This window comes from Aethalodelphis obliquidens, unplaced genomic scaffold (genome assembly GCF_003676395.1).
Source record: "Aethalodelphis obliquidens isolate GAN/ISIS:26980383/991018 unplaced genomic scaffold, ASM367639v1 scaffold73, whole genome shotgun sequence".
Classification (NCBI taxonomy): domain Eukaryota; kingdom Metazoa; phylum Chordata; class Mammalia; order Artiodactyla; family Delphinidae; genus Aethalodelphis; species Aethalodelphis obliquidens.
In genome coordinates, this window is record NW_020838017.1 from 3,329,817 (window position 1) to 3,341,892 (window position 12,076).

A 12,076-nucleotide genomic window follows, 5' to 3' on the forward strand; every position below is an offset into this window, starting at 1 on the left:
AGGCTTCAGTAGTTGCAGCACACGGGCTCAGTAGTTGAGGCACACGGGCTTAGTTGCTCCACGGCATGTGGGATCTTGATCAGGGCTTGAACCCATGTCCCCTGCATTGGCAGGTGGATTCTTAACCACTGTGCCAGCAGGGAAGTCCTCCACCTTGTCTTTTTATCTCTGTAACAAATGATGGAAAATCAGCAAATAGTAATAAAAAAGACTATTACGTGAGACTAATACCTTTTTCCCTGATTTCTTGCTTAATAAAATAGTAAGGATACATCACTGCCTTCTGACCTCTGTTATTTCTCACTGCTCCTTTCTCATTGTTTTTTCCTTGTATTTCTATTAGATACATGTTGGAGCACTTAATGGTGTCCCACATTTCTCTGAGACTGTTCATTTTTCTTCATTCTTTTCCTCTTTGTATTGCATAATCTCAATTGATCTATCTTCAGGTTCACTGATTCTTCTTTTGTTAGTTCAGATCTACTGTTGAGCTGCTCTAGTGAATTTTTCATTTGAGTTATTGTGCTTTTTAACTCTAGAATCTCATTTCTATCTCTTTATTAATATTCTCTTCTTGATGAGACGTTGTCATCTTACTTTGTTACTTCTTTAAGCATGATTTCTTTTAATTCTTCGAACATATTTATAATGGTTGTTTTGAAATCTGCTAAAACTGACATCCGGGCGCTCTCACAGGCAGTTTCTGTTGCGGGCTTTTCTTTTGGTATACGGGTCACACTTTTCAGTATTCTTTCAATACTTTTTTGAAAACTGGACGTTTTAGATAATATTTTGTGTTGATTCTAGATATTGACTCCCCCTGCCTCCAGGGCTTGTATTTTGTTTTGACTTTGCTTATTCATTTATTAATTGACTTGGCTTTACTATTTTAGTGAATTCTGTCTCCCTACCCTCTGCCTCCCAACAATATGAAGCTTCTCATGTCTCTCATCAGGGCATGATGCACAGCCATCCTGGGATGACGTTGGATTTAGCGGGGCTCTCTTTGACTGTCTCTTTCCATGCCTGTTGATGCCACTCCTACCTATTAGGCTGCACTAATTTGCTCTGATTTGACAGTGCTCTGGGACATAAATTGCTCCGTAGTCTGAACCAATTAAATCGAACCCTTTTGCAGGGTAGTTTTTGGGGCAAGTTTTTGAGGTTTGCTTGGACCCAAGGAGGGCTGTGCACATGGCCTGATGTCTCCCTGCCTTAGCTGTCTCTTTGCCTGCCTCGTTCTGGTAAACTGGCTGGCCTACATTTTAGCTTGTTCTAATGGGGCTACCAGCCTCCTCTTAATTGTTTACCACCAAATCTCCAGTATTTTCAAGAGCCCCCTTAGGCCTGAACTTCTGCACATTCTCTTTTAAATAAAGTCAGTTCCTTTGGGAAAAGCTCTGGAGCATTTGTTCTTATGGACTGCTGCTTCCCCTGAGCCTCTGCTCCAGACCTGGGGGTGGAGATAGTGGCACACTTCTCTCAGAGGGACACCCCTGCTTTATGAGCAGGACATTAGGTGGCAGCAGAAGGGACTACTCCCTCTTGGAGAGCCTCTACCCTATGAATGTGGGCTGGGTGAGAAAGGGAGCCCCTGCCCTCTCAGCAGCACTTGTTTGCAGTTTAGCCTCTTTCATTTGGAGCTTCTGTTCTTGTCCCTCTTTCCTGTCCTTCTGGTATTCCCATTATGCATATGTTACACCTTTTGTAGTTGTCCCATAGTTCTTGGATATTCTGTTCTGTGTTTTCTTTTCTTCCCTTCCCCACCCCCCGCCCCCAGTCTTGTTTCTCTTTGCTTTTCAGTCTTAGAAGTCTCTATTCACCTGTTCTCAAGTTCAGAGATTCTTTCCTCAGCCAAGTCCAGTCTACTAGTGAGCCCCTCAAAGGTATTCTTCATTTCTGTTACATTGCTTTTTATCTTTAGCATTTCTTTGTGATTCTTTCTTAGGATCTCTATCTCTCTGCTTACATTAACCACCTGTTCTTGCATGTTGTCTGCTTTTTCCATTAGAGCACTTAGCATATTAATTATAGTCATTTTAAATTCACAGTCCTTTAGTTCCAGCATCCCTGCCATATCTGAGTCTGGTTCTGATGTTTGCTCTTTCTCTCTGATACTGACCAGGGTTCTTAGCCTTCCCCAATCAATAGAAGTTGACTAGAGGCCGGACAAGAAATTCATGCAAGGCTTTATTGGGGCCCCTGCTGCAGCAGCCGGGGAGTGAGAACAAACGACAGGTTCCCTTGCTTGCTCACTCGCTGAGGCAGGGCGAGCTTGTTCCTTATACGGGGTGGGGGTAGGCATGTGTCCAGGGGTCGGAGCAGAGGGGTGGCTTAGATGGTCTGCCCACCCCTTGGTGGGGTTGAGTGCAGGGGGCGTGCGCAGTTCCCTGCTTTTGCTCCTGACACCCAGTTTTTGCTCCAGGCTCTTTAGAAGTGGCAGTTGGGTTTTTCGATCTTTTGTATCTTTCTATCCATAATTTGCCCCAACTGCGCATTCATGCAGTTATTTTTCGTCCCATACGGTTTCTTTGTATTTTGTTGCTTCGAGAAGAGGTGTGTCCAGGTGTAAGCACTGCAGCACTGCAGCAAAGGGTCCCGGGTCCCAGCCTGTCTCACTTCAAACTGTTTTTTGATTTTTAGTTTGCCTAATTTTTTTCCTCATAGCTGAACATGATGTACTGGGTAAAGGAAGCTGCAGTAACTAGGCCTTTAGTGATGGTAAGGTGTGGGAGAAGAGGAAGAATTCTGTAGTCCTATGATAAGGTCTCAGTCCATCTTTAGTGAGCCTGGACCATGAACTTCACAATCGTTTCACAGACACAGCCCCCAATCTTAAGTGGGACAGGATGGCTAGAGTGGGCTGGAGTTGGGTATATCCCTTCCCCCAGATAGGTTAGACTCTGGTAAAATAGTTTTTCCTAAACACAGGCCTTATTAAGAAGAACAAAATGCCCTGGCATATTTCAGAATGGTTACTTTCCCCCTCCTTCTGAAAGCGCTAGGGGATTTTTCTCCAGTCTTCACTGTGAGAACCTGGTAGACCTAGAGGTAAAACTCAGAAAAGTGTGCAGGCCTCTCTGGAATTTTCAACTCTTAGACTTTTCCACTGAGCCTCTAGCAATTCATCAATTACAGTTCAGATTTTCCTACCCCAGTACTGGTTCCCCTGGAGATTTCTACTAGTCCATTTCTTCCCTAATAGCTGTGATTCTGTCTTACCCACCTATCTGTGTCTTCACAGTTTGCCCTGTGACTTTATTTCTCCAAGGGATCTGAAAGGAGTTGTTGAGTTTTCAGTTTGTTCAACTTTTTACTTGTTGTCAGGATGGAGTGATGACTTCTAAGGTCTGTACATGCTGGACCAGAAACCGGAAGTCCTCTGTTTATTTTTATACCATCTCCAATATTTGAGGAGCTTATTCGTATCTACAAGGAAGAAAAGCCAAGATATAATCAGACATAGCATTTAGTAAAGCTGTGACTATTTAAAGTAATATTTTTCAGAGATCTCAGGATTATTGTCATCCTATGAGAGTGAAATTAAGTGACATAGAATTATTTGACAAGAGACATAATTTGGAAACCTAGCTTTTAATTAAAGAATTAATTTTTTTCTCCAATTTTAAGAATCTTTTCTAGCTTTTCAAAAAACTCAAAATAGTTTGTATTCTCCATGCTTCTTTAAAGTTAGTTCAGCTTAAACCAATTTGAAAATAGTGTGAACTCTATCTCCCTTGCTCTAAGTAAGGCTCTAAGTGACATTTACATTGCCAGGTCTACTTGATTCTCTTTAAGTTCTTAATTGAGCAGCACACACTTGACCATTTCTTTCTCAGGATGCTTTCCTCACTTCACTACTGTGATAGCACATTCTCCAGAATTTTCTCCTTCTTCTGGGGCCGCCTCTCAGTCTCTTTTGCTGACTTGTCTTTCTCTGCCTGTTTACCCTCTAGATATTGACATTTCTTAGCATTTAGACCTGGGCCCTGTTTTCCCTGTAAACTCTAGTAATTTCACCCACTTCCATGGCTTTAAATCATCTGTGTGCCCATTCTCAACTTTATGTGTCCACCTTGGCCATTTCTTCTGTTTTCCCCTCTGGAAAGTTTTCTGTGACCCAGAAGAACTTGGATCTCAAAGGATAGAAAGAAAACATAATAAAACATTAATGGTGGTGATATTGTGGGCGATTTATGTTTCCTTCTCCTTTATTTGACTTTCTAGAGGTTTTCTATAGAACTCTGAAGTTTACAAAGTATTCTCAAATGTTTGATCTCATTTTGATACTCGCAACAACAGATTGTGAGCTTCTAGACGTCAGCTGGTAACTGGATTTCTAAACCAGGATGTCAGTCCTCTACTTCGGGTGTCTTTGGATTATACCGTGCCATCTCATTTGAAGCAGAATGTTTAAATGTTTATCAGGTTTGACTGTGCTCTGGCTGCCAGGCAGTTATTTAACAGTGTGAGTTTTGATCCTGCAGGTGGATTTGATATGGAAGTAAAAGGTTGGGGTGGAGAAGATGTTCATCTTTATCGAAAATACTTACATGGTGACTTGATTGTGATTCGGACTCCGGTTCCTGGTCTTTTCCACCTCTGGCACGAGAAACGCTGTGCTGATGAGTTGACACCCGAGCAGTACCGCATGTGCATCCAGTCCAAAGCCATGAACGAGGCCTCTCACTCGCACCTGGGAATGCTGGTCTTCAGGGAGGAAATAGAGACGCATCTTCACAAACAGGCATACAGGACAAATAGCGAATCTGTTGGTTAATGTCATCAGTGACACATTAGTCTGAACCACAAACCAGCACTATTTAGCCTTAATTCCAATTCCAGATGCAGTGCCTCTTTCAGAGAAGACATGCTTATCTTTTGTGTTCTTGCTGACATTACTTTAGCAATTTAACTTAGTGTGAGAAGAAAAAGCAAGTTTTGCAATGCAAAGTCTCTGTTTTGTGAGTATACTTCACTATGGAATCATTGACAAATCAAAATCTGGTATTTGTTCTAAGAGTAGCTTTGAGTTAATTTTACCCGGCTTCATGTTCTGATGTGTATCCTGGTTGCGTCTGGGCTGAGGGATGGAATGTGTTGTGCTGAAGGTGGGTCGGGAGCATCCTGTTCCCAAAGAGAGGACGGAGTGTTATGGATGGAGTGTGTGGGTAAGGGCTCTTCACCTACCGACCACTGAGTCAACCTACTTGGTTTTAAATTAAGATCTTTGGGCAGTTGCTTAAAGGATCCTTTTTCACTGAAGCAGAGAATAATTAAATGACACATCTAAAATCCCCAACTAATCAAGAGAAGGCAGAGACAAAAATCCCTCAACTTTGTGTTGTTGCCTAGCCCCCTCAATGTCTGTTTTTAAACAAATGGGTAATTGTAGAAAATACTAAGGTTATAATCTGTGGCTTGATTAAAAATATAATGTGTTACAAATTTAGCATCATGTTCAGGATTAGGAGTCAAAGTTGCTGTAGACTGTTTTGAACAAACAGAAATGAACATGGAAACGTCTTTAACAGAACAGTTAATTATGCTGGAGTGTAGGACACTAGGGGTGTCTGGGACATCAGTTTACATGAGCCAGGGCCCTATCAGGGCCTTCTTGTGGTGGTTCAGAATAGATGAACATAGCATGGTGTCGTGTGTTTTTGGCTTTGTATTGTCTTATTTAGCATGGATCCATATGTATGTATTATCCTTTTTTTCTAATATGTTAATTAAGCTACATCTGTGTTATTATAATACTTTGAGTTGAGGAGGAGTTTCACTGAAGGAAGAAAAACCAAACAATTTAATAAGGTATACCATAAGATCATACTGATTTGAGAAAAGGGGAGGAGGGGAAGTTTGTCTAAATGGAAATCTGAATTACAGAATATTTTAGAGAAATATATAACTTGCAGATAGAATGATGTTTTAATTGAGGTGTAAATTATATTAAGGAGACAAGATGAGTAAGAAATTATATTCAGATATGACTGTACTGTGTTATTTATCACACATGGATCTTTTACCATATGGTCAATTGCTAGATCCACAAATTGGAGATATGGTGAAAGGCATGCATAGATTTTTGAACCTTTGGCTTTTAAAAGGGACCTATATTGAATTCTTTCTATTTGTATAGAAACCCCTGAAAATTCATAGAAGACAAATCATTACTCTTCTTTCTCAGTAAATCATATCATCTGAAATATTATAAATCCCAAATTTCTTGGTGCTACATGAATTCAATTTTATAATAACTCTTACTAAATATTCTTACAAGTTTTTAGTTGGGGTAGCATTTAGGCTTAGTTTTTTAAGATGTGTAAAATGTTCTCTGCAAAATTGTTCAGGCCATTTTCTCCTTTTATATACAGTTATTTATTGTGAAGACCAGTGAATTAAGGTATTTAAAGTGAGAGAACCTAATTATTTACAAAAGTGAGTTGTAGCTGTTTTTTTGACAGAATCAAATGATTTTTTTCCTTTTTTAAAAAAAAAAAAAGCTTTTCATTTAAAGATGGAAGCTAAGCAATGGAAACATTACTCTGTTTTTGACAGTAAAAGGTACCAATAAAGTATTTTATTACCGAAAGTTAAATGAAAATGTGATAAGTTAGTTTCTTTCTGTTGTAAAATATCATAAATACAGAAGTGTATGACATGTAAATGTGTACTTTAAAGAATAATAAAGCCAACGCTAGTGCACCAGCTATTCAGATTAGGATATAGAACATTACCAGTGAAAAGTCTCTGTGTGCCCTTTCTCGATCACATACCCTCACCTCACTCTCTGCATAATAGTCACTATCCTGATTTTTGTGATAGTTTTTCACTCATTTTTCTTCACAGTTTTCCCAACTATGTATGTATCTCTACCCAATGACTATTTTGCCTGTTTTGAATTTGTATGCATATTATTTCATTATACTCTAACTTTCAGTATTTTGTTTTTGAGGTTCACTCATGTTAATCTCAAAATTAATTCATTTTCATTACTGACTAGTATTCCACTGAATGAAAATACTGTAGTATTATTCTACTGTTGATAGATATTTGGATCATTCATCATTTTTTTTTTTGTTTGCTTATTTGCTTTTGCTATCACAAGCAATGTTGTCATGAATACTGCTGTGCGTGTCTCTTAGGAGTGTGTGAGAATTTCTCTAGGAGTAATGATGCTAAGTCATCGGTTGTGTGTACGTTCAACTTACTTTCCGAAGTGGACCACCTCCAGCACTGTAAGAGATTCACTTTGCATCCTTGGCAATACTTAATTTTGTCAGGCTTATTAATTCTTGCTAATCTAGTGGGCTTTAGGCATGAATTGTAATTATAATTTTCATTTCCAGTCTTTTTGCCCATTATTATAAGTTCATAGGAATTCTTCACATATTCTGGGTACCAATTCTTGTTGGTTAAATGTTTACAAGTAACTTCTCCCAGGATGTGGCTTGTCTTTTCCCATTGTTGATGGTACTTTTTGATGAATAAAAATTAACTTTAATGTGTTCAATTAATCTTTTTCCTTTATGTTTTCTTTTTATTACTGATTTATGACCTCATAATAGAGAAGGGTATCCTAAAGCTATTGTTCTGTATTATCTTCTAAATACCTCATACGTAGCTTTGCTTTTTCCCAGTCATAAAAGTGGAAGAGGTTTTATGTATTATGTGACGTAAGGATTGCATTTCACTTTTTTCCAGCGTCGCCTTACTATGAAGTCCATATTTTGCCCACAGATCTGCAAAACCACTCTCATCCATCAGATGTCATACACACACAGGTCTGCTCCTGAGCTCTCATCTGTTCAGCAGATTAGGCTGTCTCTCACCACGTTATCACATCACAGTCTAATATTACTGTAACATTATAGGAGTTGATAATTTCTGAGAATTAATCCGCTCACCTTGTTCTTGAAGATTGTCATGGCTGTTTGCAGCCTTTGTACTTTCATATAAGTTTTAGAATAAGCTTGTTAACTTTAATGAAAACTTGTGAATTTTTATTAGAATCTCATTGAATCTATAAGGTCACTTTGGGGAAAATGTACATCTTTATCTGATCCTTGAACATGACATTATCTATTTTGGTCTTTATTGTCTTTCAATTAAGTTTTATACTTTTTCACACAGTGGATTCTCGTGTATTATTTTTTTAGATTTTTTTCTAGGTAGTTTGTATTTTTTATGCCATTGTAACTATCTTTTATTTATTTTTATTGTCTATTGCTGGTATTTAGAAATCAGACTGATTTTTGTGTGTTAATTTTTGTGTTCAGTTGCCTTGCTGAGCACAATTGTAATGTATTTCTAGTTTCTTTCGCATTTTTCTGTTATCTATGAGTAGTAGAAGTTTTGTTTCTTATCAATTTTTATATCTTTATTTTTCTTGTCTTACTGTGCTTGTTAGGATTTGTTGTGCAGTGTTGACTGGAGTGATAGTAGAGGACTTCCTGCCCATATTTCTTATTTCAAGGGAGACATTCTCAGTGTTTCATCAGTAAGTATGGTATTTGCTATAGGTGTTTTTATAAATACCCTTTATTAAGTTAATAAAGTTACCTTCTATTATTACTTGGCAAGTTTTTATCATGCTTGAGAGCATTTATCAAATGTTTTTACTATATCTTTTGAGATAATTATATGATATTTTCCCATCTTTAATATGTTAAATTGATGAATTAGGTTAATTGTCTGAAGTACCCTTGCATTCTTGGGGTCAGTGCCAATCTGTCATGATATGTTATATTATCCTTATACATTGCTGGCTTTGGTTTGCATGCATACACAAACATATTTATTTACATATTTGTGTGTGTGGGTGTATATTATATATGTACTTTTTTCAGGTGTTTTTCATCTGTGTTCATGAGTAAGATTGCCTGTGTATATACTTCCTTTCTCACCCTTGGGCTTTTCTATTAAGGTTTTACTAGCTTATAAAATAAGTTACAGGTGTTCCTTTGTACTCTGTTTCTAGAAAAGTTTTGTAAGACTGTAATTATTTCTTCCTTGAATATTTGACAAAACTTCCTGAAAGCCACCTGGGCCTGAACTTTTCTATATACTAAGATCGCTGATCACTGGTTCAATTTATTTAATGATTGTGGAACTGTTCAGATTTTCTGTTTCTTCTAGTCAGTTTCGATTGAGTTCTTTTAGGTAAGGTGCTGTTTTCTAGGAATTTATCCTGATAAATTTGAAATTTTAGATGAAATGTACAAAGTTGTTTGCCATTTCCTCTTGTTATCTGTGTAATATGTATGTGATCTATAGTGATAGCTTCTTTCTCATTCCTGATACTGTTTATTTGTGCTTTTCTTTTTTCTTGAATAGTCTTGCCAGGTGTTGGCAAATTTTTCTCAGTCCTTCCAAATAACTGACCCCCTGCCAGCCACATATGAGAGACCCAGTTGCTTCACATTCTCCCCAGCACAGTATTTTCAGTGTTTTTAATTCAGACTCTTTAATTTCTGTTGGGTGTGTACAATTATCTCCTTTTGAGTTTAGTGTAGTTTATCATCAGGGAAATGATGTTGAGTATCTTTTCATGTGCTTATTGGCCATTTGGATATCTTGTTTGTGAAATGCCTATTCCATTTTTTTGCCCTTTTTCTTTAATTGGCTTTTTTTAAAATTGATGTGTAGGAGTTACTTATATATTCTGGATATGAGTCTTTTGTCAGATTTATATATTGCAAATATCTTCTCCCAGGCAGGGGACTGTTCTTCATTCTCTTAATGTTATCTGTTAATAAGCAAAAGTTCTTAGTTTTAATAAAGTCCAGTTGATCGGTTTTCTTTCTTTTATGGCTAGTGGTTTTGGTGTCCAGTTTTAAAAACCTTTCCTACTCCAAAGTAAAGAAGAAACATTCATGTTTTCTTTTAAATGCTTTATTGTATTGCCTTTCATATTTAGATCTATGATTCATATAGAAATAATTTTTATATAGTATATGCAGTAGGAGTCAAGATTCATCCTTTAGCATTTCTTTTAGTGAAGGTCTGATAGCAAATTCCATTTTAGTGTATAAATATCTTTATCTCATTTAAGAAATATTTTTTGAAGTTTTGAGAATTCTAGGTTGAGAAATCTTTTAGCACTGTCAACTTTAATACTACAATCAGTTATTTTACCAGGAAAAGCGAGTTTATTCGGGAATAGCCAGAGGAATTGCAATTCTGGGTATGTGAACTACGGTGGACCGTAGGCAAATCAGAGAGCAAGGAAAGGAAACTTGCTTCTCTAAGGTAAAAGGGGGAATTGGGAGGGACTGTATTAACCCAAGGGTCCATTGGAGGAAGCTGGGAGTTCAAAGTATGGAGGCTTCTCATTGGTGGGCTTCTGTAGTCTCTGACTGGCTGGCCTGTGCTCAGGGGAGAGAAGTTTTCTTCTTCCTGGTTGGTGGTAAAGCGGGCAACACCTTTCTGTGATGGAGATGTTTGCTCTCTCTGTAATTGGTGATGTGTAGCTAGGTATGAGAACTCCCCCTCCAGGCCTGTCCCAACTCTGACTCTAGCTCAGGTTTCTTTAATTCCACAGCACATTGATGTTATTATTCCACTGTCTTCTGCCTTCAGTTATTTCTGTTGTGAAGTAAGCTATCAGCTTAACAGTTGATAATGCCTTTGAAGGTAATCAACCTTCTTTTTCTCCAGCTGTCTTTAAAACCTCTTCTTTATCTCTGTTTTGTATCACTGTGATATGTCTGTGTGCAGATTTTGTTTTTGTTTTTTGTTTTTTATCCTGCTTCAGAATCTTTGGGCTTCTTGGATTGTCTTTTGTCAATTCTGGAAGATTCTCAGCTATTTCATTTTCATTGTCTCTGCCTTGTTCTCTCTCTCTTTCCTTCTGTAACTCTGATAACATACGTTAAACCTGTTTCATATTTTCCAATCTTTGTCTCTCTGTGTTACATTCTGGTAATTTATACAGAATTTTGTCCAAATGGATTTGGAAAAGAACCAAATAGAGCGTCTAGAAATGAAAATGAATTTTTAAAATCCAATAGGTGGGTTTAACAGAATATTAGACACAGCTAAGGAGAGACTTTGAAAACTAGAGTATAGGTTAGAATGTTTGCTTCTGCTGAGTAACTTAAGGACAGTACCAGTTCAGGGCCATGTTAAACTAAATTCTCAGCTTAAAGTTTTTTTGACCAGTGTGATTTGTGCTGCAAAACTTTGTAAAACTCACTGACTTGTGGTTATAAATTATCAGGGGCAAATTTTCCCCATCTCCATTCAGTGCCGAGGTTCAAATCAGGCAATCTTCCTTAACCCCCTCGGTGGGGTTGGAGTAGGAGTGCTTTATTTCAAGTTCACTGTTACACTGAGGGGTGGCTTTTTGGGATGTCAGCTTTATGGGCTTGGGTCTCCTATTTGACCCTTCTTCTTGAGCAAGTTCTGGACTTCCTTCTCTATCTCCCTTGTGGATTGGAAAGTGAAGCTCTGGGTTTCTCACTTGGATGTTAAAGTTTTGCATAAGTTTATTAGTCAATTTCAGTAGGCAAGCACTTAGTCTTTCATGCTGCCAGAAATGAACAGGTGCTTAACTTAAACTTTCTTATATTCTTGACAACATTGTCCCCTTAACATTGTTGCTGAAGATCCATACCTGAGAGTCCTGGGTATGCTGAGATAGAAGCGTGTGGGGTTTGAGCAGCAGCCCTCCACCTTCCTCCTAGTATCATGAATGCCTTTTTGAGAATAAAGATAGAAATTATATTGGCATGATCTAAGGTTACCAGCCTATAGGTGGATAGTAAGTTTTTCATTTAGAAAGTAGTTTTGAATCCCAACTTCGTGTGAATTTCTTCTATTTTTTTTTAAGATTTTATGTTTGTTTTTTTTTAATTTATTTTTATTTTTGGCTGCGTTGGATCTTCATTGCTATGCACGGGCTTTCTCTCTAGTTGCGGCGAGCGGGGGCTACTCTTCGTTGCGGTGCACGGGCTTCTCATTGCGGTGGCTTCTCTTGTGGAGCACAGGCTCTGGGCACGCAGGCTTCAGTAGCTGTGGCGTACAGGCTTAGTTGCTCTGCGGCATGTGGGATCTTCCCAGACCAGGCCTT

The 12,076-nt window shown here is 38.1% G+C and overlaps 1 protein-coding gene across 8 annotated transcripts in view; it reads left to right on the plus strand.

Annotated features, from left to right (window-relative positions):
• The window catches only part of CSGALNACT2 (chondroitin sulfate N-acetylgalactosaminyltransferase 2), a 61,257-nt gene that overhangs the window by 41,990 nt on the left and 7,191 nt on the right, over positions 1-12,076 (plus strand). For 5 of the 8 annotated variants that reach the window (XM_027091846.1, XM_027091849.1, XM_027091847.1 and 2 more), the window contains one exon: positions 4,488-7,516. In XM_027091846.1, the coding sequence (XP_026947647.1) occupies positions 4,488-4,780 (293 nt within the window). In that variant the 3' untranslated portion in view covers positions 4,781-7,516. Of the gene's footprint in view, positions 1-4,487; positions 7,788-8,413; positions 8,504-12,076 lie in introns of those variants that run through there. The other 3 variants (XR_003429767.1, XR_003429768.1, XM_027091850.1) reach the window with 2 other exon arrangements.